The sequence below is a fragment of the Hoplias malabaricus genome, chromosome 12, assembly GCF_029633855.1.
Source record: "Hoplias malabaricus isolate fHopMal1 chromosome 12, fHopMal1.hap1, whole genome shotgun sequence".
NCBI lineage: Eukaryota > Metazoa > Chordata > Actinopteri > Characiformes > Erythrinidae > Hoplias > Hoplias malabaricus.
Genome location: NC_089811.1, coordinates 15239387 through 15267287, shown reverse-complemented (window position 1 = coordinate 15267287; position 27901 = coordinate 15239387). Strand labels below are relative to the sequence as shown.

Sequence of the window (27901 nt, the reverse complement as noted above, 5' to 3'; positions counted from 1 at the left end):
GTTTATCCGTAACCACCGGTTACATTTGGTGCCGTGACCGTCCTGGATTTTGAGGATCATCGCTTGCTTGATCGCCGCGGGTTGCTATCGTCCTGCTCGCGCTGCTCGGTCCGGGTATGATACGAACAGTCTTCCCTGCTCCGCAGTCAGCGCACATGATCCTGCGCTCACGCAGATGAAATCTCCGGTTTTCTGAAGGAAAGTATTTACTCAATTGGTCACGTTATCTGCTAATATCCTTTAAAATATATATATATATATATATATATATATATTTTTTTTTTTTTATTTTCCTATATGTGACAAGACTTAAGGTTTCTAAACAGACAGGGAAAGTAAGAAAGGAATACATGTTATATGTAATTAAGCTTTCGAGTTGATGTCAATTACATTTATGTTGATGGTGACTGTCAAGTGTTAATTTGTATTTGCCTATAGATATATTTGTCTGATTTTTTTTTATACATTCATTGTGTAAGATCACAGTATGTCGGGGACTAATAGCACTGATGTTAAAGAACAAAGTCCTTTTTCTCACAATGTGACATTTGCAATAGGGAGGGGTCAATCAGTCACAGGTTATGGGAGAGGCAGACCTGCAGCATCCTCCTTTATAGTAAATCAGGATGACACAGTTTATCAGTTAGTGTCAGATTGTCATAAAGGCCCAGCAGCAGTTTCTACACCCATTAGCCATGAAGTTTCTCAGCCCCCATCCCAAATAATAAGCACAGATGTTTTAAGTAGTGTCATGGCTGACTTAGCGAAGCAGATAAGTGACAGCATCACTGCCAGTATCCAAACCATGCACCAACACACAGATTCCCATCCCCGGTCTCAGAGCCAGCAGTCACAATCTTTCATTGATGCTTCTAAGCTGAACATAACAGTCCAATCAGACGTAGAGCCACCTCCCTTCTTTCGTGGTGATGGAACAGATAACCTTTCTGTCCATGAGTGGGAGGACATGATGATGAACTATCTTCGCAGAGTAAATTATGCGAAAGATGAGATTGGTGAGTTTATCATTAGCCGACTGACGGGTAAAGCCAAAGACATGGTGAAAGTCTCCTTACGTAGCAATACACTGCTAAACTCCAGCAGTCCAACTTCTATATTTGATATTCTAAAACGGCACTTCAGTGAGCTAACATACTCCAATATGCCTATGAGAGATTTCTATAATACTATCCCTATGGCTGGTGAAAGCGTGATGGAGTACTGGATTCGTCTCAATAAAGCAATAGATGTGGCGGATGAGTGTTTGAAGAGGAGGGGTAAGAGCGTGGAGGACCCAAGCGCTGAAGTTGTGATGATGTTTATATCTCATTGCCCAGACCCGAACCTTGCTTTATCTTTCTCTTTCAAGTCTGCTGAAAAATGGACTGCAGCTGAGGTCCAAGAGAGGCTGGATGACCACCAGAGGGACATACGGAAAGGAACAGCCCATGCCCCACGGGTGTCATTTACAGCAAGTAGGCCAGGTCTGGCAACAGTCACCCAATCCCTTATCAAACGGGATGAGTCACAACAACCTGTTTATGATGCTTGTTGTTCACAGCCATGCAACACTTCTCAGATGCAACCAATTCCTCCTTCTGATCGAAATACGCCAGAACCAGGGCTCAAACAGGTAGTTAGTATGCTGGATAAGATTCTTTCATTGTGCACAACCTCTCATTCTTCAAGTCATGTACAAGGCAGGCAACCCCATAGTTCTCAAGGTCAAACCCGTCAGCCTTGTAAAGTTTGTGGAAAAGTTGACCACTCAACATATGATCATTGTAAACTTCATCGTCTGTGTCGTCACTGCCTGAAACCAGGTCATTTCAAAAACGAGTGTCCGAATACGAGCCAGCCAATGGTGAGCAATGCACAAACTTCCAGTAGTCCTTTAAACTAAATAGCCCATGTAGAGAGAGGGGAAACATGGGCAACACTACTGCAACCCTCAGAGTACCAGACCTTGAAACAATCTATATTAACAGCTGTGCCCTCTTACCAGTAGATAAGACAGTGATCTTTGTTGGCACACAGAAACTTGAAGAGGCCAGCGAATTGTTTTACACCCCAGTATTGGTTAATGGCCAAGTAACAGTAAATGGGCTATTAGACTCTGGTTCTATGGCATGCACAATCAGTGAAGAGGCTGTACAGAAGATAAGAGATGCTGGTGTTTGCCTTAATTCAATTCCATCTTTAAATAATATTGTGCTCATCGGCTGTGGTGGCTTAACTGCTCATCCAAAGTGCATATATGAATTGAATGTTGAAATATGTGGGTTCAAATTTTTAGTACCTGTTTTAGTTGTCCCTGGTCAGCGTGACGACTTTATAATTGGTACTAATGTGATAAAACCTATCATTCAGAAGATGAAGTCTGATGAGAAATACTGGACACTCGTCTCATCCAGTACAAGTGATTCTGAGTGTGAGCGACTACTCGAATTGCTAAGCTGTGTCTCACGTGCATCAAACATGGAGTCTGTCAATAAAGTTGGCACAGTAAAGCTGCAACAAGCAGTTACTTTGCTCCCAAAGAAGGAATATTTGGTATGGGGGAAGCTGCCAGGTAATGTCAGTGTGTCCCCTGGAGCCACAGTCATTGTCGAGCCTACTACGTCTCGAGCAGGTACTAGGAACATTCTGGTGGGCAGGGTTTTAACACCCATGTGGGGTGACCACTGGGTACCTATGAGGGTTCTGAATGCATCCCTGAAGCCTGTCACACTGCGACGTAACACTAAGCTAGCAGATGTGTCCTACTGTCTTGCTATGGAAGATCTGCCAGTCACTCAAAGTTTATCTCGGACCCACCCTGTCCATTTACATCTCCCAAATCATCATGGGATGTCTCTAGCTGACAGTAAGCAGAAGCTTGTGGATTGTGGGCTGGACAATATTGATATTGATGCATGCGAAGTCTCTGAGGCTTGGAAAATTAAACTAGCTGAGTTACTAGTGAGATTCCAGGATATCTTTTCCAAAGGCAAATTAGATTGCGGTGAAGCAAAAGATTTTGTACATCGGATTCACCTTTCTGACGATCGGCCTTTCCGGCTTCCTTATCGCAGAGTCCCCCCTGCCCACTATCATAAGTTGAGGGAAGTACTAAATGAGATGGAGGAGAAAGACATTATTAGCAAGTCAGTGAGTGAGTATGCATCACCCCTCGTCATGGTCTAGAAGAAAAATGGAGATCTAAGGATCTGCACTGATTTCCGTTGGCTCAATGCCAAGACCATTAAGGATGCCCATCCTTTGCCGCATCAGGAGGATTGTCTAGCTGCACTGGGTGGAAACACCTTTTTCAGTACAATGGATTTAACATCAGGATTTTACAATATCCCTCTTCATGAGGATGATCGGAAGTATACTGCTTTTACGACACCATTGGGATTGTATCAGTACAACAGGCTTCCTCAGGGTCTTTGCAATAGCCCGGCTTCTTTCATGAGAATGATGCTTTCTATTTTTGGTGACTTGAATTTTTCCACCCTTTTATGCTATTTAGATGACTTGCTGTTAATGGCTTCTTCTGAAGAAGAAGCTCTAAAACGTCTTGAGGTTGTACTGGGGAGACTAAGAGGTAACAACTTAAAGCTGTCACAAGGGAAATGCCACTTTCTTCGCCGGTCCGTGAGGTTTCTCGGCCATATAATAGATAATGAGGGTGTCTCTGTTGACCAAGAGAAGGTGAAGGTTATCACTAGCTTTACGGTTAAGGACCTGATGATGGAGGATGGCTGCACCCCATCTCAAAAACGAATAAGGTCCTTCCTGGGAATGGTGCTTTACTATCAGCATTTCATTCCTGGATGTTCATCTGTGGCAAAACCCTTGTTTGCCCTGACGGCAGGCCAGAAACGCAAATGCAAAGGTAACAGAGGTGGCAAAAGACCAGGCACATTTCGTGAGCTTCAGCCTTCTGACTGGACACCAGCTTGTGAAACAGCTTTTGGAGAACTGCAGTAAGCTCTCTTGGATAATGTAGTGCTGGCTCATCCAAATTTCGAAAAGCCTTTTCTCCTTTCTGTTGATGCTTCTCTTGACGGGCTCGGGGCCGTTTTATCACAAGTCCCAGAGGGTGAAGACAGAGCTCGTCCAATAGCCTTTGCAAGTAAATCTCTGAGCCGAAGTCAGGTAAATTATCCAGCTCATAGACTAGAGTTCCTGGCCCTTAAATGGTCTGTGTGTGACAAGTTTAGTCACTGGCTCAAGGGTCACAAATTCACAGTCTGGACAGACAATAATCCCCTCACATACATTATGACCAAACCTAAACTTGATGCATGTGAGCAGCGATGGATTTCTAAACTTGCTCCATATTGCTTTGAGATCAAGCATGTCCCAGGCAGACAAAATGTTGTGGCCGATGCCTTAAGCCGAGACCCATTTGCGAAACCCATAAGCAAGAGACTCTTGTCTGAACCATACACTACTCTGATGGAACAAGCATGTAGACTAGAGGATAGGTGTGTGCAGGAGATGTTTCGTCTGACATGTCAGCCACAAATACTTACTAGCTTTTCCACATGTGATCCAGATTCTTTGTCCATGTCAGAGAATGATGTTGCTTGTTTTCTTAGATCACATGAGGAATGGGATGCTGTGCCCAAGCAGAGAGTTGCTTTTTTTGCAAATCACGTGAACACATTAATTCCTGGGTGCCAAGACTCTTTTCCTACATGGACAACAGAGGACCTGAGGTTGTTTCAACTACAGGATGCTGCTCTCGCCAGAGTGTTGTTTTATGTTGAAAGAAAACGCAGAAACACTCTGTAGAACAGAGCAGTGCCAATAGTCTACATGGAGAAAACCCTGTTGATGGTACCCTTGCTGTTAATTATGCTAGTGACAGTGTCTACCCATCATTTCACTCAAGTACCAGAGATTCCTCGGATACAGATATGCCTGATCAGACTCATGATCATCTCACTTCTAGATTCGGGAGAGTTATAAAGCCAGTATGCAGATTAATAGAATCCATGGTCCAGTTAGAAAGTTTGTTTGGGGCTCATGAAATAAAGCATACAGTGGTTCATGTCTAAGCCAAATATAGTTGAAGTCTTTTTCATTCTGAAATTTTGTCTCGGTGTAGCCAGAGGGTGTATAGGTGTAATAGGCACCTTATATATCTGTATGGGATGGATGGAGGGCTGATCATCCTCTGTTCCCCATTAGCCTTTAATTAGGTAGCTTTCGAGTTGATAAACACACAGGTTTTACAGTAGATGTGATGCTGGCTGAACAGATTATTATTTTTTTTTCCCTTTCTCTCTTTTTTTCCCATCCTTTTATTACATGACTTTGTTCCTTTATAATTATGTTACAGTTTAGGGAGTTTGTGTAATTTTTGGGGGGTGGGTGTAACAGAGTTAAAATATATGTATTACAACCTAAAAAATTACACAAAGCTATTATTATTAAAGTGGTCTTTTTTGGTATAGGGCAGCTGTATTTTGACGTCTCTTCTCCTTCATAAAACTCCTCCCCCTTCCCTGCCTCTCCCCTTTTTTTACTCATGTGTAATATGGAGAGGTAGGTTTCAGGCTTACTCCATAATTTATCTTTTGTAATCCTATGTTTCTAGATTATTTTAAGTCACCAAATTATTTTATATACTTCATGTGTCCATTATTAATCATTATGTTGAGATATTTTCTGATGATGGTGTGTCTTATGACAAATATGCCCATTTTCATATTGCTATTGTCACACCGTATGCTCTATGCTAAGAGTCTAATTCTGATCTCTTACGGGTTTTTTTATATTCATGTAAAATCACAGAGGAGATACGAGGAGAGAAGAGATACACACTGCCTGTCTAATACTAAAAGGCTGTTTATTTCTGTTGTCAGGTATGGGGAATTTAATATGAACTCTGATAGACTCTTATGTATTCACTTTAGCAAATATATATGCTCATGCTATTATAGTGAAGTTCAGTAGAGTGACGTCATGACTGTACCCACCCTATCCAGAAATCTTAGCAATTGTTAAGTTAATATGTTTTAAGTTAATCATTTATTGCATTATCGTTAACCTGTAATTGATTCATTAATGTGATATACATTCTGAGGTGCATTTCTTTCTCTCGCCGCGCGTCCCCTTTTTTACTCATGTGTAATATGGAGAGAGGAGATACGAGGAGAGAAGAGATACACACTGCCTGTCTAATACTAAAAGGCTGTTTATTTCTGTTGTCAGAATAAATCCTCAACGAAAAAAAAAAAAACACAACGCAAAGTCTCTGTTTATCCGTAACCACCGGTTACATTTGGTGCCGTGACCGTCCTGGATTTTGAGGATCATCGCTTGCTTGATCGCCGCGGGTTGCTATCGTCCTGCTCGCGCTGCTCGGTCCGGGTATGATACGAACAGTCTTCCCTGCTCCGCAGTCAGCGCACATGATCCTGCGCTCACGCAGATGAAATCTCCGGTTTTCTGAAGGAAAGTATTTACTCAATTGGTCACGTTATCTGCTAATATCCTTTAAAATATATATATATATATATATATATATATATTTTTTTTTTTTTATTTTCCTATATGTGACAAGACTTAAGGTTTCTAAACAGACAGGGAAAGTAAGAAAGGAATACATGTTATATGTAATTAAGCTTTCGAGTTGATGTCAATTACATTTATGTTGATGGTGACTGTCAAGTGTTAATTTGTATTTGCCTATAGATATATTTGTCTGATTTTTTTTTATACATTCATTGTGTAAGATCACAGTATGTCGGGGACTAATAGCACTGATGTTAAAGAACAAAGTCCTTTTTCTCACAATGTGACATTTGCAATAGGGAGGGGTCAATCAGTCACAGGTTATGGGAGAGGCAGACCTGCAGCATCCTCCTTTATAGTAAATCAGGATGACACAGTTTATCAGTTAGTGTCAGATTGTCATAAAGGCCCAGCAGCAGTTTCTACACCCATTAGCCATGAAGTTTCTCAGCCCCCATCCCAAATAATAAGCACAGATGTTTTAAGTAGTGTCATGGCTGACTTAGCGAAGCAGATAAGTGACAGCATCACTGCCAGTATCCAAACCATGCACCAACACACAGATTCCCATCCCCGGTCTCAGAGCCAGCAGTCACAATCTTTCATTGATGCTTCTAAGCTGAACATAACAGTCCAATCAGACGTAGAGCCACCTCCCTTCTTTCGTGGTGATGGAACAGATAACCTTTCTGTCCATGAGTGGGAGGACATGATGATGAACTATCTTCGCAGAGTAAATTATGCGAAAGATGAGATTGGTGAGTTTATCATTAGCCGACTGACGGGTAAAGCCAAAGACATGGTGAAAGTCTCCTTACGTAGCAATACACTGCTAAACTCCAGCAGTCCAACTTCTATATTTGATATTCTAAAACGGCACTTCAGTGAGCTAACATACTCCAATATGCCTATGAGAGATTTCTATAATACTATCCCTATGGCTGGTGAAAGCGTGATGGAGTACTGGATTCGTCTCAATAAAGCAATAGATGTGGCGGATGAGTGTTTGAAGAGGAGGGGTAAGAGCGTGGAGGACCCAAGCGCTGAAGTTGTGATGATGTTTATATCTCATTGCCCAGACCCGAACCTTGCTTTATCTTTCTCTTTCAAGTCTGCTGAAAAATGGACTGCAGCTGAGGTCCAAGAGAGGCTGGATGACCACCAGAGGGACATACGGAAAGGAACAGCCCATGCCCCACGGGTGTCATTTACAGCAAGTAGGCCAGGTCTGGCAACAGTCACCCAATCCCTTATCAAACGGGATGAGTCACAACAACCTGTTTATGATGCTTGTTGTTCACAGCCATGCAACACTTCTCAGATGCAACCAATTCCTCCTTCTGATCGAAATACGCCAGAACCAGGGCTCAAACAGGTAGTTAGTATGCTGGATAAGATTCTTTCATTGTGCACAACCTCTCATTCTTCAAGTCATGTACAAGGCAGGCAACCCCATAGTTCTCAAGGTCAAACCCGTCAGCCTTGTAAAGTTTGTGGAAAAGTTGACCACTCAACATATGATCATTGTAAACTTCATCGTCTGTGTCGTCACTGCCTGAAACCAGGTCATTTCAAAAACGAGTGTCCGAATACGAGCCAGCCAATGGTGAGCAATGCACAAACTTCCAGTAGTCCTTTAAACTAAATAGCCCATGTAGAGAGAGGGGAAACATGGGCAACACTACTGCAACCCTCAGAGTACCAGACCTTGAAACAATCTATATTAACAGCTGTGCCCTCTTACCAGTAGATAAGACAGTGATCTTTGTTGGCACACAGAAACTTGAAGAGGCCAGCGAATTGTTTTACACCCCAGTATTGGTTAATGGCCAAGTAACAGTAAATGGGCTATTAGACTCTGGTTCTATGGCATGCACAATCAGTGAAGAGGCTGTACAGAAGATAAGAGATGCTGGTGTTTGCCTTAATTCAATTCCATCTTTAAATAATATTGTGCTCATCGGCTGTGGTGGCTTAACTGCTCATCCAAAGTGCATATATGAATTGAATGTTGAAATATGTGGGTTCAAATTTTTAGTACCTGTTTTAGTTGTCCCTGGTCAGCGTGACGACTTTATAATTGGTACTAATGTGATAAAACCTATCATTCAGAAGATGAAGTCTGATGAGAAATACTGGACACTCGTCTCATCCAGTACAAGTGATTCTGAGTGTGAGCGACTACTCGAATTGCTAAGCTGTGTCTCACGTGCATCAAACATGGAGTCTGTCAATAAAGTTGGCACAGTAAAGCTGCAACAAGCAGTTACTTTGCTCCCAAAGAAGGAATATTTGGTATGGGGGAAGCTGCCAGGTAATGTCAGTGTGTCCCCTGGAGCCACAGTCATTGTCGAGCCTACTACGTCTCGAGCAGGTACTAGGAACATTCTGGTGGGCAGGGTTTTAACACCCATGTGGGGTGACCACTGGGTACCTATGAGGGTTCTGAATGCATCCCTGAAGCCTGTCACACTGCGACGTAACACTAAGCTAGCAGATGTGTCCTACTGTCTTGCTATGGAAGATCTGCCAGTCACTCAAAGTTTATCTCGGACCCACCCTGTCCATTTACATCTCCCAAATCATCATGGGATGTCTCTAGCTGACAGTAAGCAGAAGCTTGTGGATTGTGGGCTGGACAATATTGATATTGATGCATGCGAAGTCTCTGAGGCTTGGAAAATTAAACTAGCTGAGTTACTAGTGAGATTCCAGGATATCTTTTCCAAAGGCAAATTAGATTGCGGTGAAGCAAAAGATTTTGTACATCGGATTCACCTTTCTGACGATCGGCCTTTCCGGCTTCCTTATCGCAGAGTCCCCCCTGCCCACTATCATAAGTTGAGGGAAGTACTAAATGAGATGGAGGAGAAAGACATTATTAGCAAGTCAGTGAGTGAGTATGCATCACCCCTCGTCATGGTCTAGAAGAAAAATGGAGATCTAAGGATCTGCACTGATTTCCGTTGGCTCAATGCCAAGACCATTAAGGATGCCCATCCTTTGCCGCATCAGGAGGATTGTCTAGCTGCACTGGGTGGAAACACCTTTTTCAGTACAATGGATTTAACATCAGGATTTTACAATATCCCTCTTCATGAGGATGATCGGAAGTATACTGCTTTTACGACACCATTGGGATTGTATCAGTACAACAGGCTTCCTCAGGGTCTTTGCAATAGCCCGGCTTCTTTCATGAGAATGATGCTTTCTATTTTTGGTGACTTGAATTTTTCCACCCTTTTATGCTATTTAGATGACTTGCTGTTAATGGCTTCTTCTGAAGAAGAAGCTCTAAAACGTCTTGAGGTTGTACTGGGGAGACTAAGAGGTAACAACTTAAAGCTGTCACAAGGGAAATGCCACTTTCTTCGCCGGTCCGTGAGGTTTCTCGGCCATATAATAGATAATGAGGGTGTCTCTGTTGACCAAGAGAAGGTGAAGGTTATCACTAGCTTTACGGTTAAGGACCTGATGATGGAGGATGGCTGCACCCCATCTCAAAAACGAATAAGGTCCTTCCTGGGAATGGTGCTTTACTATCAGCATTTCATTCCTGGATGTTCATCTGTGGCAAAACCCTTGTTTGCCCTGACGGCAGGCCAGAAACGCAAATGCAAAGGTAACAGAGGTGGCAAAAGACCAGGCACATTTCGTGAGCTTCAGCCTTCTGACTGGACACCAGCTTGTGAAACAGCTTTTGGAGAACTGCAGTAAGCTCTCTTGGATAATGTAGTGCTGGCTCATCCAAATTTCGAAAAGCCTTTTCTCCTTTCTGTTGATGCTTCTCTTGACGGGCTCGGGGCCGTTTTATCACAAGTCCCAGAGGGTGAAGACAGAGCTCGTCCAATAGCCTTTGCAAGTAAATCTCTGAGCCGAAGTCAGGTAAATTATCCAGCTCATAGACTAGAGTTCCTGGCCCTTAAATGGTCTGTGTGTGACAAGTTTAGTCACTGGCTCAAGGGTCACAAATTCACAGTCTGGACAGACAATAATCCCCTCACATACATTATGACCAAACCTAAACTTGATGCATGTGAGCAGCGATGGATTTCTAAACTTGCTCCATATTGCTTTGAGATCAAGCATGTCCCAGGCAGACAAAATGTTGTGGCCGATGCCTTAAGCCGAGACCCATTTGCGAAACCCATAAGCAAGAGACTCTTGTCTGAACCATACACTACTCTGATGGAACAAGCATGTAGACTAGAGGATAGGTGTGTGCAGGAGATGTTTCGTCTGACATGTCAGCCACAAATACTTACTAGCTTTTCCACATGTGATCCAGATTCTTTGTCCATGTCAGAGAATGATGTTGCTTGTTTTCTTAGATCACATGAGGAATGGGATGCTGTGCCCAAGCAGAGAGTTGCTTTTTTTGCAAATCACGTGAACACATTAATTCCTGGGTGCCAAGACTCTTTTCCTACATGGACAACAGAGGACCTGAGGTTGTTTCAACTACAGGATGCTGCTCTCGCCAGAGTGTTGTTTTATGTTGAAAGAAAACGCAGAAACACTCTGTAGAACAGAGCAGTGCCAATAGTCTACATGGAGAAAACCCTGTTGATGGTACCCTTGCTGTTAATTATGCTAGTGACAGTGTCTACCCATCATTTCACTCAAGTACCAGAGATTCCTCGGATACAGATATGCCTGATCAGACTCATGATCATCTCACTTCTAGATTCGGGAGAGTTATAAAGCCAGTATGCAGATTAATAGAATCCATGGTCCAGTTAGAAAGTTTGTTTGGGGCTCATGAAATAAAGCATACAGTGGTTCATGTCTAAGCCAAATATAGTTGAAGTCTTTTTCATTCTGAAATTTTGTCTCGGTGTAGCCAGAGGGTGTATAGGTGTAATAGGCACCTTATATATCTGTATGGGATGGATGGAGGGCTGATCATCCTCTGTTCCCCATTAGCCTTTAATTAGGTAGCTTTCGAGTTGATAAACACACAGGTTTTACAGTAGATGTGATGCTGGCTGAACAGATTATTATTTTTTTTTCCCTTTCTCTCTTTTTTTCCCATCCTTTTATTACATGACTTTGTTCCTTTATAATTATGTTACAGTTTAGGGAGTTTGTGTAATTTTTGGGGGGTGGGTGTAACAGAGTTAAAATATATGTATTACAACCTAAAAAATTACACAAAGCTATTATTATTAAAGTGGTCTTTTTTGGTATAGGGCAGCTGTATTTTGACGTCTCTTCTCCTTCATAAAACTCCTCCCCCTTCCCTGCCTCTCCCCTTTTTTTACTCATGTGTAATATGGAGAGGTAGGTTTCAGGCTTACTCCATAATTTATCTTTTGTAATCCTATGTTTCTAGATTATTTTAAGTCACCAAATTATTTTATATACTTCATGTGTCCATTATTAATCATTATGTTGAGATATTTTCTGATGATGGTGTGTCTTATGACAAATATGCCCATTTTCATATTGCTATTGTCACACCGTATGCTCTATGCTAAGAGTCTAATTCTGATCTCTTACGGGTTTTTTTTATATTCATGTAAAATCACAGAGGAGATACGAGGAGAGAAGAGATACACACTGCCTGTCTAATACTAAAAGGCTGTTTATTTCTGTTGTCAGGTATGGGGAATTTAATATGAACTCTGATAGACTCTTATGTATTCACTTTAGCAAATATATATGCTCATGCTATTATAGTGAAGTTCAGTAGAGTGACGTCATGACTGTACCCACCCTATCCAGAAATCTTAGCAATTGTTAAGTTAATATGTTTTAAGTTAATCATTTATTGCATTATCGTTAACCTGTAATTGATTCATTAATGTGATATACATTCTGAGGTGCATTTCTTTCTCTCGCCGCGCGTCCCCTTTTTTACTCATGTGTAATATGGAGAGAGGAGATACGAGGAGAGAAGAGATACACACTGCCTGTCTAATACTAAAAGGCTGTTTATTTCTGTTGTCAGAATAAATCCTCAACGAAAAAAAAAAAAACACAACGCAAAGTCTCTGTTTATCCGTAACCACCGGTTACACAAATTCCACAGGAGTTATCTGGTTAAATGTTCACGGCTATCATAACTAGCACCATCTATCTTGCTAAAAAGCAATACCAAGACAATGTGGTTGGAAACGTTTAGAGCTGTATGATTAAAACATACATTTACTCATTACTTTTGTTCCAAAATCCCTTTCTCTTTTTTATTTGGACGAAAAGTATTCACTTGTCCTGTTCTGGTTTTGTTTTGTAGTGAGGCCTACAACTGACGTTAAAAAAAATTAATTGTACCATTGCCTAAAGGGGGGGGGGGGCTATATTTACGTTGTCAAAACATTAAAATAAGTGATAAATAAATGGTGTAAATAAGTTACTCACCTTTAGATGCCTTTTGCAGTCCTCAGCCTCCCCAGCTCACGATAGTGAAATACTGTAAAACTAGTTGCTTCATTGCTGCTTCCAGTCTGTTACCCAAGATACATTACAATACACAGTAAAATACTGCATTCAAAAATACATTACAATACAGTAGCAAACTCGCTACAGCATTTATTTATAGTGTGTTTTGTATTCTTAAGACGGCAAGCATATACCTGTCAAATGGCTTGAAAATGTTGGCAACCCACTGATGGTAGGCCACTGCTGGTCCACCATTGGACCGCTCAGATTATTGCCCACTGAAGAACATCTCAGTAGTTTTTGATCTCCTAAAACTAATTTTAAATGATTTTAATGATTTCTTATTCTATAATTTTACATTTTGGTCATGGTATCTCGCAACTGAATTTTGTTATGTTATGTCAATATGGCATCAGGATAATGTTTTGAACACACTGCATTTTGGTTTCTTAACATTGCAGCTTGGGGCAGCACGATGGTGCTGCAGGTACTGTCGCTGTCACACAGCTCTAGGTTCCTGGAGTGGCAGGTGACTGTCGTTGTCACACATCTCTAGGGTCCTGGAGCGGCAGGTGACTGTGAGTAGTTTGGTGTGTTTTTCCTGTGTCCACGTGGGTTTCCTCCAGGTGTTCAGGTTTCCTTCCAAGGTCCAAAAACACATGTTGTTAGGTGGATTGGTGACTCAAAAGTGTCCATAGGTGTGAATGTATGAGTGTGTGTCACCCTGCGAAGGACTGGCGACCCCTCCAGGGTGTGTTCCTGCCTTGCTCCCAGTGATTCCGAGTAGGCTCAGGACCCACTGCGACCCTGAACTGGATTAGCGGTTACAGACAATGAATGAATTAATTAATTAATTTCAGTATGGTAGAGTATCAGAATGATGTTTGGAATTTTTTATAAAATTCAACTTGGGACTGCAACAGGTAGTGTCGCTGTCACACAAATCTAGGGTGCTGCAGCTGTAGGTTCGAACTCTGCTCCGCATGACTGTCTGTGATTAGTTGGGTGTGTTTTCCCTGTGTTCATGTGGGTTTTCTCCGGGTGCTCTAATTTACTCCCATGGTCCAAAAACACATGTTGGTAGCTCAGTTGGCTACTCAAAACTGTCCATAGATATAAGTGTGTGAATGAGTGTGTGAGTGTGTGTCGCACTGTAAAGGACAAGTGCCCCACTGATTCCAGGTAGGCTCCGGACCCACTGCAACCCTAAAATGGATAAGCAGTTACATTTAATAAATGAATGAATGAATGAATGAATGAATGAATATTGCATCTTAAACCAACTAAGTATATCCAATATTGTTAGAATGTCACATTGAGTTGACATTTAGATTATGATGTTTATTATACACTGGGTTTTGATTACCAATACCTAACAAATAAATGTAGGTATTTTACATTAAGATGACGTTAAATTTGAAGTACTAAACCCCACGACCTAAAACCAACAAAATATCAACGTCTATTGATGTTAGTCTAATGTTTACCAGGCGTTGGGTTTTGGTCACCCTATATTATAACTCAAGGTTGGCATTTTTTATATCAACTTGACATCAGGATGTGACGTTTGGAAAATGTTGGATTTTGGTTACATAACATCACAACTTAAAACCAACAAATTTTCAACGTCTATTGATGTTAGAATGGCAGGTTGAACTAACGTTAAAATTCAGACGTTTATCAGACGTTGGGATTTGGTCACCATACCTTACAGCTTAATGTTGGTAATTTACATCAATTTGACATCAGGATGTGACGTTTGGAAGATGTTGGATTTTGGTTACATAACATCACTACTTAAAACCAACAAATTATCAATGTCTATTGATGTTAGAATGGCAGGTTGAACTGACGTTAAAATTCAGACGTTTATCAGACGTTGGGATTTGGTTACCATACCTTACAGCTTAATGTTGGTAATTTAGGTAAATTTGACATCAGGATGTGACGTTTGGAAGATGTTGGATTTTGGTTGCATAACATCACTACTTAAAACCAACAAATTATCAACGTCTATTGATGTTAAAATGGCAGGTTGAACTGACGTTAAAATGGCAGGTTGAACTGACGTTAAAATTCAGACGTTGGGATTTGGTCACCATACCTTACAGCTTAATGTTGGTAATTTAGGTAAATTTGACATCAGGATGTGACATTTGGAAGATGTTGGATTTTGGTTGCATAACATCACTACTTAAAACCAACAAATTATCAATGTCTATTGATGTTAGAATGGCAAGTTGAACTGACGTTAAAATTCAGACGTTTATCAGACGTTGGGATTTGGTCACCATACCTTAATGCTTAATGCTGGTAATTTATGTCAATTTTACATCAGGATGTGACGTTTGGAAGATGTTGGATTTTGGTTACATAACATCACTACTTAAAACCAACAAATTATCAACGTCTATTGATGTTAGAATGGCAGGTTGAACTGACGTTAAAATTCAGACATTTATCAGACGTTGGGATTTGGTCACCATACCTTACAACTAAATGTTGGTATTTTACGTCTATTTGACATGAGGATGTGACATTTATTAGACGTTGGATTGTGGTTACATAATATCATGACTTATAACTAACAAAATATCAGTGTCATATGTCGTCAGTTTCTTACGTCAGTTTAACATCGGTATTAGACGTTACCCTGATGTAAAATTTTGGTCATCCGACGTCACGACCAACATTTAACCACATATCAACGTCTTTTGACGTTGGTGGCCAGCTGGGTAGTGTGTGTGGTGCGGGTACGAGTGGATCAGAAAGAGCAGGGTTTAGGGTTGGGCGATATAACGATAATACCATATACCGTGATATTTAAAAATGTGTACAGTATCTCAAAAAGTGGGCAGTAGATATGATGTGTTTGGTCTAATTTCTAATGTGTCTGTAAAAGTCAGCTAAAATTTTGATGTGGATTTAAGAGAGCCACAGGGAGGTGGGGGTGCTGTGGGAGCTCAATGACTGCGGATGTCTCGGTCTGAAATGGTGGGACAAGCCCAGTAGTGCATCACAGTTGTATGTTTAGTGCTGAGTTTGGGTTAAAAAAGAAAGGAAGAAAGCAGCAAACAAAATACTCAGAAAATCAGATCAGAGTCAGAGGATCCATGGTAGTACCGTATATTGCGATAATATTTTGAGACAGTAGGAAAAATGTGGATACCACAGATCCCTAGTGCTGCTGGAGTTTTTAAACCATGTCCACTCACTGCACACTCTGTGAGACACTCCTAAATTGTTGGTCCACCTTGTAGATTTAAAGTCAGAGATAACAGCTGATCTGTATGTATTTATTTATTTGTTTGTTTGTTTATTGATATATAAACAAATATTTGCTGAGGCACAGGCAAAGCTCCCCCAGGCAACAGTAATATCTGATTAGCAAACAGAAGAGGAGGACAATCGCCCGGAATATATCAAAAGGAAAACAGGTCATTTCTATTGGTTCCATTTATATATAACTCTTCAGAAGATATGGTAGATTTATTCTCTAATACTTATTGCTTCTTCATAGTTGTATAGTAGGTGCCTTAGTAACAGCATCAGTCCTGTCAGATTCATTCACACTATCATAGAAAATGTGTGGCACACTGCACACAGCAAATGCAGTGCCTCACTTTCCAAACAGCAACAAAATACAATATGATAAAATGCCTGTGCTCAATATATTTTATTATTGGTAGCAGTCACAGTAACTAATAAACAGTTTTCTGTCTTATGTAGTTTGTATATAGCAAGATTTGGTTGCCAAACACAACAGTAAAATATTACTAAACAATAGTGATTGTTATTTCTTATTTATAAGAGACTGTAGAAAGCTCAGCTCAAGTGAGTGTGAGAATGAGGAACCTATAAAGCGAGGGTGGTCTAGAAGAGAGACAGGATTTGTGTGTAGAAGTGACCAACCAGATTTACCTCCAGCACACCTTTTACCACCACCTCCAGACACACACTGCTCTCCAGCTACCTCAGCCACCAGTGAAGCATCTGCTTGACAGCCTGCACAAACCTAACCCTTCTTCATCCTTTGAGCTTGGGCCTCACTAGAGTTTATGTACATGTATGTATCATACTATGTAAAGTAGACATGTTCTAAACCAGGCATACTTTAATGGATCAAGTATCAGCTATTTCAAGCCTAATCCAGGAGTATTTATTTATTTATTCATTCATTTATTCCAATGTGTTAAATTTTCGTTTACTCAATCAAATGCTTTTCCTCTACTCTTTCACGTGGAACTCAGTAATGCATTAAAGGTGGTTCATTTTTGGATTCAAAGACCACTTACCTACTCAGGATCCACAACATGAACCATACCCTCAACCAACAGACCTCTACATTTTATCACTGTTACATACGCATTCTTGTTCAGGAATGTTCTGAAGCACTTTAACATCTTGCATGCCTGTAATTTTTTGGGGCTTCATGCCCTGTTTCAGCCCTAACGGGTATGGTCTATACTAGCGAATTTCAGTTTGCAGCAGTGAGTATCATCCTTGGATGGCTTTTCCTCAAGATGTTTTTGGTTTTAAACCAATACTGAACTAAAAACAAAATTATTTACTTAAGTGTTATTAGTAGCACATATTACCTATTATATACACATATTATAAATACACCAGTGTTGGATTCTTATTGTCTGATATTTTGTGTTAATGTACTCAGATTAAAGGCAGTAAAACTGGATTGGGACATCAATAATATAAAAATGAGCATACAAAATAATGCCATTAACATGTTGGTGTATAGCATTGACTATAGTTCTTATATTTGGCAGCTGCCATGAAGGAGGTGCTGACCAGATTGGAGATGATCAAAGAACAGCAGTTCTTAATTTTGATGCAGTTGCAGAAACTCTCAAACTCTCAGACAGGCCCAAGTGATCTGCCAGATGTCAGAAGTTGTCGGCTTCCTCTTTCTACTCTTAATGAATTGAAAAGGGTGGAGAACATTTTAGAAAACCCAGAAGAGCGAGTGTGAATATGTTAAATGTAAACAACATTACTAGTGAATGTGCTGTTATTTCAGACGTCATATCTGGGATTTGTTGGTGGAATGACAACAAAGGAAACAGTGTGGAGAGTCTCCAACACATTCGCTAAATCAATGAACTGGAGTGGTGCCAATCCCAAACAAGGCTTTAAACACCTAGTCTTGAAAGATGTCATTATGGGTAAGTTATGTGACTTCAAGAACACATTAGCTATGTAGGCTATAACAAAGTAATATTGAGAGATTTACTGAATTAGTTACTGTGAAACCATGACATGCAGAACCTTGCAGGGTATCCAGTGTGATCTATGTTAAAATCTATTAAAAGCCTAAGATAAAATATGTGATGATGCTCCACTGACTATTGAGTCACACATTTTGTCCTTGCAAACCACTGTGATTCATAAATGTTTGTGTACGTGGTATGAAATCCAGTAAACCGGATTCAGAGATACGAAATTAGCTGCATTTTCTTTTGGATTGATAGACATTTTCATTAAGAATAAATATGTCTTGACTGCACATCATTAATGTATTTAGCTAATGTAAGTAATATTGGTCAGCACATTTTGTGCAATTGTGCAATACTAAAAAAAGTCAGAAATCATTTTAATTGTAATAAAGCATCCATCCGCTACAGCAGCACAGAGACCAGTATGCCATTCCTATATAGGTGTGGGGAAGATAACACTGATTCAACAGCAGAATATATGTTTATTTAAATGTGAATTAATATGTGAATGGAAGTGCATTTTCATGAGAAACCAGGACAATAGGCGCCCCGAGAAGGATTATTCATTTTCCGGGACAGACAGTAAAAAAGGGGAACAATCCTAGGAAAACTAGGACATGTAGCGACACTAGGTACATCCTCCCTAAAACAGGTCTTACGACATCCATGGTGAAACGCAATTTGACAGCAACCTAGATTCCGCCATTAAGCTGGATGGCCTAGACTTATTTTGTGCTGTGGAATGCTGCTCTGATCGGCTCATTTAGTTAATAGTTTATAGTTACTACTCAGTGGAGGTTTTGAGCGAAAATACAGACCTTTCTTACTACCCTGAGAATTCACTACGGTATTCATAGTTATGGTGCACTCTAGTCTTATGACTAATGTTAAATAACCACGTTTGACGGTATGGGACTGTTGCAGATCACATTTGGATGGATTATTTATTGTTGCAAGAGTTTTAATTTATGCAAATCTCATGTTAGTGCTCCCTAAATTTAATCAGCTTCTGAATTTTTCAACGTGCTGGATCTTGTTTACACAAATATCCCCAACACGTATTATTCTTTTATTATGCTAATTTTAGCATACGGACTGCACCTCTGACGCCACATACTGGTGAAATGGTGTAGTAGCTGAAATCCCGCCCAGCAGGAGTAATCTCTACTCCTTGGGACTGTTTTTGAACACACTGTGGGGCATGTTTAGAGACGCTGCAACCAATGCTATTAATCACATAGTGAGGAGAGATGAGAAGATCATTGTTGTTTATCCAATCCATTACAGATATTTACACCAAACTCTACATCTGCGAAGCCTCCAGTATTATCTATGACCCCACAAATGCTTCCTTCCACTGCGATCTGAATATATATACTGTAACATTTCGGCATCCACAGCCAGCATGTACAACAATTTCTTTCAATTCAGGCTCCTAGAAATACAGGGTCGGAACAAACTGACACTCCACACAATCACATTCATTCATTGTCTGTAACCGCTTATCCGGTTCAGGGTCACAGTGGGTCCGAAGCCTATCTGGAATGGAGGGGGCGCCAGTCCTACACAGGGACTCACACTCACATATTCACTCACACCTATGGACACTTTTGAGTCACCAATTCACCTACCAACATGTGTTTTTGGATCGTGGGAGAAAACCCATGTGGACACGGGGAGAACTCACCAAACTCCTCACAGACAGTCACCCGTGCCACCCAAAGGTATCTTCCACACTTAACCCATCTGTGGCACTGAACACACACACACACGGCGGGAGCATTTGGGCTCTCAAAGCCTTGCTCAAGGAAACTTCAGCCATGGATGGTCCTGCCGGTGCTGGGGATTTAACTAGCAACCTTTCTGTACTAATCCGAGTCTCTAATCTTTAGGTTTTAGCGTTCTTTGCACATGTCCCATTATTATATTTGCTACCCCTGTTGTATTCATATTTTACTCTAACCCTAGCATCGTTCCTAATTCTAAACCCAACTCAGTTGGATGTGGGCGATTTATTTACTAGCTGTGTTGTAACGGCGCCATCTTGTGGCAGAACAACTTAATTACAGGGACAAGCGCGAAACATACGTCATCGAGCTGCGCCGGAGCAGCGTGCTTTAGTGTAAAAGTCTCAGTCCACGTGAAGAGACAAGAAGACGGGCAACATGGCAGCGTCGATTCAGCCGGAGATCCTCTTCGCCCAAAGACTCGCGGCTAATGAGAGGAGTACACGGAGTAAAGCCCTGAAAACCCTGAGGAGGTACATCAGCCTCCGCTCGCAGAAAACAGAGGGTGAGTTCAATCGAGCCCGGGCAGTTTCACATTGCGGTGCGTGGAGAGGCTTAGCTTCATGCTAATATGGAAAACAGGCTACTGTATCTTAAAACTCTCACTGATCATGTTTCTTTTTAATAAGCCTTTGTTTCAACTCTTTAGGCGAAACACCGTACACAAGTACATTTACAATTTGACCATGAGAGAATGTTTAGTGTATCTTGAACTAAGGGGCCCATTCCACAGAGCAGGGAGTTATTATTCAAACCTCAAGTCAGTTGTCTCTTATAGGATTAGAGCTAGGAGAATATTTTTTAAAGAAAAGTGTAACATTTCACAAATATAAGCAGGAATGGTCTGCTAAATATAAAACAACATCTCCCAAAGTGTTAGTGAATCTTGAGGATAACTATTAGTGTTTAACCTTTTCCATCGCTTTCAATCAGAAATATAATCAAAAGTTATTCGTTTCTCTGTAAAAATATATTACTCATGAGACCACAACGTTAGAATTTAGCCTCCATTTTTGTGGAATTGATTTAAGGCAAACGCAGGGTTGTACATTAAAATAATAACTCACACATTTAAGATGCATCCTAAATGCATTGTTGAAGTATTATTCAGAGTCTAAGTGAGGTTATTCCCAAGTTGAAAATAAAACCTGAATGCACTGCTGAATTAACCCTGAAATTTTGAAAACATTAAGAAACAAAGGTGGTAGAAAAATGTAGACATTATGAAATAATCTAAATTCTAATAAATCCGTTCCTTGTTTAAGCTTAGATTTAGTATACACCTTTAACATTTTCTTTTGATAACTAATATTTAATTTGCTTGTTTTCTGATTTTAAGGTGGGTTCTCAGGTGAAGACTTACAGAAAATATGGAAAGGGCTATTCTATTGTCTGTGGATGCAGGACAAGCCACTTCTGCAGGTAAGTCGTAATTAATATATTAAAGAAATTCATTTTTTTTTCAAAACCTATGCCTAATTTAAATGGTTATATTAAATTTTAGATTTTCAGAATACTTTGCTAAAAAGAATGCTCTGTGAGGGAAAAACTTGTCAGATCCGAATTGTTCAGTGGTTCATTTGAAGTTCTGAAATGAAATCTTAACTGATGAATCGAATATTCAGATCAATTAAATAGTATAAGTAATATTTCCTGGCAGTATTGGGTAGAAATTCATATATTTTTTTTACTTGACATGGTGAGCCTTAGTTCTTATGGCCAACCCTGATAAATTTTACTTTACCTCCAAGATTCAATTCCACGCATAACTCTGATAAATACGTAGCCTTTATTTCTTCATTCATAGATAATCGTTAAGTTGACTTGGTTTTTGAGCATTAATATGAATGTACATGAATCCAGTTTGTTCTTATTGAACATCTTCCTGCCACACGCACACATTCATCTTTTAAAAAGGGTGTAAATAAGGTATAAATAGCTGAAAATGCAAGTATTGACTAGGTAGTCAGTCTGGTATAGACAAATGTTTGCACTGGTTACTAAGCCAGTGAAACTTGTGACTTGTGTTTGTCATATTTTCTATTTCCAGTTTCTAAACATGTTTAATTACCAAAGGATGGTCTTATTTTTTGTTTGTGGGATTAGTATGCCATGTTGAATGTTTGAAGATCCTGTTGAGTCACGTCCGTCTTCATCAGACTTTGAACACTCTGAGGCCCTTTTGGATTAACTGAGAATAATAGTGATTTTACAGCACTTGTGCTAAAAGCTACAGACATTATCCTTAAAATAGTTCCCCCCTGAACGAGTTACTCTCAGTAAAGAATGGTCCACAGCACATCTCATACTTCTCAAAATCATAGCTAAGCCACACACATTCTGAGGATGGGGGTGGGAAAACACTTTTAGTAGTGTTAAAGCTAGCTTTGTCCCTGAATAAGAATTTACATAGTCAAAGCTTACTGGACATGCATATCAACTGATTATCAATTTTATTATATATATTTTGAATTGTTTTAACTTTTTACCTTTTTTCAAATTCTCATTTGCAACATTAGCATCAGTTGTTTCCCACATCAGGTAAAATGGCTGAAACATACAATTAAATGCTTTGTCTGTGCTACATTTACAGCACTGTCCCAAATCTGATCTTATTCTTTGGCATAGGTGTGTTATGTGGCTGAATGAACAGCCAAAAAAAAAAAAAAAACACTGAATTTGATGCTATTAATTTAGTTAGTTACTTAAATCTGGTATGTTTCTTTGTGATATGAACTCAGGAAAATGTCTGGGGAATCAGGTCCACACATTTCCAGAGTTGCCCTTTCGTACATTTACTATACAGCTGGAGGTTTTCTGTGTCACATACATTTTTACTACAGGAAATGTTTCACATTGTTTGGGCATGGGGCTGTGCCTGTGTAACACTTTAGGCTGTGTGAATAGAGCAGGTAAGTTTTCAAATTTGTGCTTTTCCTCCTTAATTACCTGGACATCATATTAGGGGCCTGGCAGGATATTGTCTGGTTAATGTTGGGTTCATGCATACAGCTCATCTGGGTGATGTAAGGAAAGGATTACATTCCTGAAAGGGGCTTATGTCTAAACAATCAAATCAGGCTTTCATCAGTTTGTCAAATAGACAACTATTCAGGGATCAGACCTTTTCACTGTAGAGGTGTAAATAAGTGGGTGAAATGGGTGTCAAGGGGCTAAAAAGAGTGATGGGTGGGATAAGGTCTTGGTGGTTTTACTTTTGTTGAGTAAATGTTATCTGTCTGGTTTGCGAGTGTGCTGTGAAATTTGGATTATAGTTAGTGAAAATTATAAACAGATTTGTGCCGGTCGCATTTATACATGTGCACAACGTGAGGGCAGCAGCAGCGCAAACACCTTTTGAACAACAGCAGTCATGTGAGTGCCTTTTTAACGTGGAAATGTGGTAAATGAGCAAAAAAACAGACTACCTGGTGACGAGTTAGAAATGCTTCTTTTTGTCAAAAACTTGCCGTTAATGTGGAAGTGACTGCTTTTAAAAGAAATTTGTCATATTGGTGCACAATTTTATGTTGAGATGTATGGTGAAAAGTTGAACAAAGGTTTCTGTATGTTGGCAATAATAATCCTTAGGAAGAAGATAAGAATCAGCCAGCCATTTGTTAAAAAAAAAAACGGAAATCGTAATCAGCCAAAAAAAATTCCAATCATCAACATTAGCATTCATTTTCCCAAGCCAGCCAAAAAAGCTGAAGCATCAATTAAAGCCTCCTGAAATAAAATAATTTACATAATTAGGAATATTGCGTTTTTTGGAGGAATAATTATATAATATTTTAATGATATAAAAGTATTTCTTCCAGAAAATGATTGCAGTTACATGTTTTGTTATACACACTTTTTTTCTTTGGTGTATAATAAACTAACATACATTGTTATAAATAAACAAAAAAAAAAAGAGGGAAAAGGCCAAAATTGACATAATTTCATGCAAAACTGTGAAAATGGGCCAGACAAAATTACTGACATCCTCAACTTAATATTTGGCTACAAACCCTTTGGAAAAAATAACTGAAATCATTCACTTTCTATAACCATCAACAAGCTTCTTACACCTCTCAGCTGGGGGTGTGCGATATGACGATGTCAGATTGTGAAGGATAAAAATTTCTCCACAATACAACATCACATGGAGATTGTTGGATCGTGCTACATTCTGTCTGCTGCAGTTCCTATAAGTTTATGTACCGTGCAATTACACATCAGTCGAATAAGCAGACTCTCCGGACACCGAAAATGTCAGTACAGTAATCCCTCGCTACTGCGCGGTTCATCTTCCGTGGATTCACTACTTAGCGGGTTTTTTCAAAGGGGCGTATGGCTGCAATATCGAGAATATTGAGGGAAAATCGACTAGGTGCCTAAAAATATGATTTTCTTATGGTGTGTAAATTAAAAGTATTTTTTTTTTAATTTACATATATTAGGCTTGATCTGTAGGTATCATTTAGAAGTATTCCTTCCGTACAGTACATGTATTGTTCATGTCCACATCCGAGTGAAATGTACTTACGCTTAGGAATCACAGTTTAGGAATTACTCTATTAACGAAACTGGTAGGATATCACATGTAGTTCCAGCATTATACCAAACATTATAGAATGACTGTTTAATGCAAAGGTTGGATTGTTAACAGTACAGGGAGGGTTTTAAAAGTCCAAATACTCATTAAATACATAAAATATATTTTTCCTCTACTTGGCAGAAGTTTGTTTTTCGCGGGTGGTCTTGGAACGCATCTCCCGTGAAAAACGAGGGATAACTGTACTCTAAAATGTATGACTATTGAATTAAAACCAAAATTTGTTATTACATGAGGTCTCTCCAGGTCTCTCATATTTGAAGGGTACCTTCTCTCAACAGCCATTTTAAGGTCTCTCCACAGGTGTTCAATGGGCTGTAGATCTGGACTCATTGCTTTCCGTTTCAGAACTCTCCAGCACTTTGTTTCTGGGTGCTTTTTGAAGTATGTTTATGGTCATTGTTGTGGTGGAAAACCCATGATCTAGGACGCAAATCCCAGCTTTCTGACATTGGGCCCTGCGTTGCAACCCAGAATCCTTTGGTAATCTTCAGATTTCATGATGCCTTGAACAAAACCTCAAAACATCTTTGAACCTCCACCATATTTGACTGTAGGTACTGTGTTCTTTTGTAGGCCTCATTCGGTTTTTGGTAAATGGTAAAATTATGTGATTTGCCAAAAAGGTCTAATCTGTCCACAAGATGTTTTCTCAGAAGGATTTTGGCTTATTCATGTACATTTTGTCAAACTGCAGTCTAGCTTTATGCCTCTGTGTCAGCAGTGGGGTGCTCCTAAGTCTCCTTCCATTGCATTTAATTTCATTCACATATTGACGGATAGTTCATGCTGACACTGCACCCTGAGCTTGCAGGACAGCTTGAATTTTTTTGGAATTTTGATTGGAGTTTCTTATCTACCATTCAGACTTTCTTGCGTTGCAACCTTTCAATTTGTCTCTTCTTTCCGTCCACCTCCAGGGCGCTACAGTGACATGGGTTGTAAACTTCTTAATTGTTGCAAACTGTGGACAAAGGAACATCAAGATCTCTGCAGATCTTGTTACCTTGAGATTGTTATATTCCACAATTTTGGTTCTCAAGTCCTCAGACATCTCCTCTGTCTGTTCTCCATGCTTAGTGTGGCACACAGTGTGAAGATTGAATCAGTTTCTTTCCTTTTTATCAGGTTTCAGTTGTGATTTTTAGATTGCCTTAGATAGACCTGTTACTGGCCACAGGTGAGTTTTAAAGGAGCATCACATGTTTGAAACAAAGTTATTTACTAGGGCTGTCACAATGCTCATAGTAATATTGATGTATTACATATGAGCTGTGAATCAAATACGTTAAGATTTTATGTTAAAAGCCATTGAGCCATTTGTCAACCCTTGTTAATAAGTTGCAGCCATCTGCAGAGCAGGGCATAGTTCTGAGGCTTGCTGTAGGCTCATACAACATCTAGTGGCACGGTTTGTAAAAGGAATGGTGTGTTTGGAAAAATGTGGATTTATATGTAACATAAATATATTGGAGACAAAGTTTTATTTGTTTTCAAAATGTTTTAGGTATGGACATTATATAATACCAATGTTGGAATTTTGTCAACCGCAATTAATGTCATTATGTAATTTTGTCCATGTGATCCAGCCATTATAAATATAAATGTCATATTACTAGGCTGTATAATAATTGAGTGTGATATTAAAGTTGACATAAATTATAGCAATAATGCTACCTGTCGTTTTTTTTTTTTTTTTTTTTTTTTTTTTTTTAGGAGGAGCTATCAGAACGGATATCTGGACTGATACATTGCTTCCAAACAATTGACAGCCGTAAGTACTGCTACCCTGTTGAGACTGAAACCTTTTGGTGGCAGCAGTGTGTTTGCCATTTAAAGCAATGTGTGTTTTTATTTTATTTTTATTTATTTATTTATTTATTTATTTATTTTTTTTCAAAAATTATTTTATTTTGCCAGACTGCATACTGTGCTGGCCTCAAAAAGGCATTTTTCCTACTGACTGACTGACACCTACTGTTGAAACGTGCATGCCCAAGAAGAAACATGGCTGAACAAACAGTTCCAAAATCCAGTTTGTGAACCGAATTTGTAACCGTTCGTTGGTGACCAGAAAAAAAAACGTCCAGCAGGGATTTCTAAATCGCCAAAAATATTCAGGATTTTGTTGTCTGCGTGCTTTCCCCCTTCCCATGTCTTGGCCCTAAATCATTGAAAGGTGAGCAGAAGGCGTGAGAGTTGACGTGTTCCAGGGATGAGAGAGTTGAGAGCTGAATTGGGACTCACTAACGCTGCTTCAGCGCTGTAGGTCCTACGTCCACCACAGTGAGCAGCTCAGTGTTTTACTGGTGCCTCAAACAGAAATGTGTTGAACGTTGTTGAAGTAATATTTATCATAGTCTCTTTATGTTTGGAGAATGTTTCTGTGACACAGCTTTTTGTTTTCTACTATATATTTAACAAACAGTGAGTCATCTTGTCTGCCTCTATAACAACACGAATACACAGACATCTCACCGTTACTAACTTTCTGACAGGTAAATTATATCTGCATAGCTTTTTATTTAACTTTACACAAATACGGACTAAATCTCTGGATTATTAAATCCAGAACACCAGAGAGAGGTCTTACTCAAAATAAATGAGGCTGTGAATATGTTGCAGCACCGTTTTATCAGTCAGACCCTTATAGAAATGTAAGTCAGTAATAAATATCTAGTTCCCAGCAATGCCCTGTTCCTTTATCAAGTGTAGATAACTTCGTTGATAAAATGTTAAGCCCCTGGACTCTGAGGCCTTTCAGCCACGTCTAAGATGACCTGACGCCTTGATATTTTAACAAATTTCACCTACCTAAAAAAGGTTGTTCTCAAAAAGCTAAATGTGCTAATATTCAGCACAAACCCAGCAACAATAATGTGAGAGAAGTATGTCATTCATCTGTTTTCTGTTTAAATTAACTCTAAACATGGACTTCCAAATAACTTATTTTTGAAGGGGCTGATATAAGGCGAAAAAACACATTGTGAACATTTATGAAGATCTCTGAACTCTGTAGAAAAGGGTGTTATCTATATATTAGTGTTTGCACCTTTTTAATATTTTAATTATATTTTCGTCTATTTTGCTAGTTTACTACAAACTTTACTACAAGCTATCAGCTGAACTCTGCGCCTTAACAAAACATTCACTGTTAGCTTCATGAATTCCATCTGGAATATATACTGTACTAGCATAGCATCAATAGCATAGCGCCAGATGTGCGCAGAATAACTAGTCTATTATACTTCTCTTACTAATGACAAAAATGAAGCCATTCCTCCTCAGGCAGCTGAATTGTGTGACCGTGCCACCTTGGAGCTTCATACTCAGTGCAAAAACACCGCCATGTGCATTTGTTTATGGGACTAAATTGAGTGTTTTCA

At 39.6% G+C, this 27901-nt stretch overlaps 3 protein-coding genes across 12 annotated transcripts in view; all 3 read left to right on the top strand.

The window, feature by feature from the left end:
• Positions 1-437: 437 nt before the first annotated feature.
• LOC136711035 (uncharacterized) lies at positions 438-6449 on the top strand. Of its 4 annotated transcripts, XM_066687001.1 has the most exons (3): positions 438-1475; positions 1562-1633; positions 5791-6449. In XM_066687001.1, the coding sequence occupies exons 1-2, from the start codon at positions 488-490 to the stop codon at positions 1600-1602; spliced, it is 1029 nt and encodes a 342-aa protein (XP_066543098.1). In that variant the 5' UTR covers positions 438-487; the 3' UTR covers positions 1603-1633; positions 5791-6449. The 4 variants fall into 3 exon arrangements, 3 of the variants coding, with proteins under 3 accessions (XP_066543098.1, XP_066543096.1, XP_066543097.1); XM_066686999.1 differs by having other exon boundaries at positions 1562-6449; XR_010804698.1 differs by having other exon boundaries at positions 438-5541.
• A 243-nt stretch (positions 6450-6692) lies between these two features.
• On the top strand, positions 6693-12470 carry LOC136663959 (uncharacterized). Of its 4 annotated transcripts, XM_066640937.1 has the most exons (3): positions 6693-7730; positions 7817-7888; positions 12047-12470. In XM_066640937.1, exons 1-2 carry the CDS (start codon positions 6743-6745, stop codon positions 7855-7857), a joined length of 1029 nt encoding a protein of 342 aa, XP_066497034.1. In that variant the 5' UTR covers positions 6693-6742; the 3' UTR covers positions 7858-7888; positions 12047-12470. The 4 variants fall into 3 exon arrangements, 3 of the variants coding, with proteins under 3 accessions (XP_066497034.1, XP_066497032.1, XP_066497033.1); XM_066640935.1 differs by having other exon boundaries at positions 7817-12470; XR_010795049.1 differs by having other exon boundaries at positions 6693-11796.
• Positions 12471-20206: 7736 nt separating this feature from the next.
• The window catches only part of LOC136710583 (ribosomal RNA processing protein 1 homolog B-like), a 31085-nt gene continuing 23390 nt past the window's right edge, over positions 20207-27901 (top strand). Inside the window, exons 1-3 of one of the 4 annotated variants that reach the window (XM_066686225.1) lie at positions 20207-20420; positions 21255-21337; positions 26232-26289. In XM_066686225.1, the coding sequence (XP_066542322.1) occupies positions 20294-20420; positions 21255-21337; positions 26232-26289 (268 nt within the window). In that variant the 5' untranslated portion in view covers positions 20207-20293. The remainder of the gene's footprint in view (positions 20421-21254; positions 21338-26231; positions 26290-27901) is intronic. The other 3 variants (XM_066686227.1, XM_066686229.1, XM_066686226.1) reach the window with 3 other exon arrangements.

Excerpts from the sequence above, each read along its gene's own strand:
- LOC136711035 (XM_066686999.1), top strand. The coding sequence starts at position 1,930 with ATGGGCAACACTACTGCAACCCTCAGAGTACCAGACCTTGAAACAATC.
- LOC136663959 (XM_066640935.1), top strand. The coding sequence starts at position 8,185 with ATGGGCAACACTACTGCAACCCTCAGAGTACCAGACCTTGAAACAATC.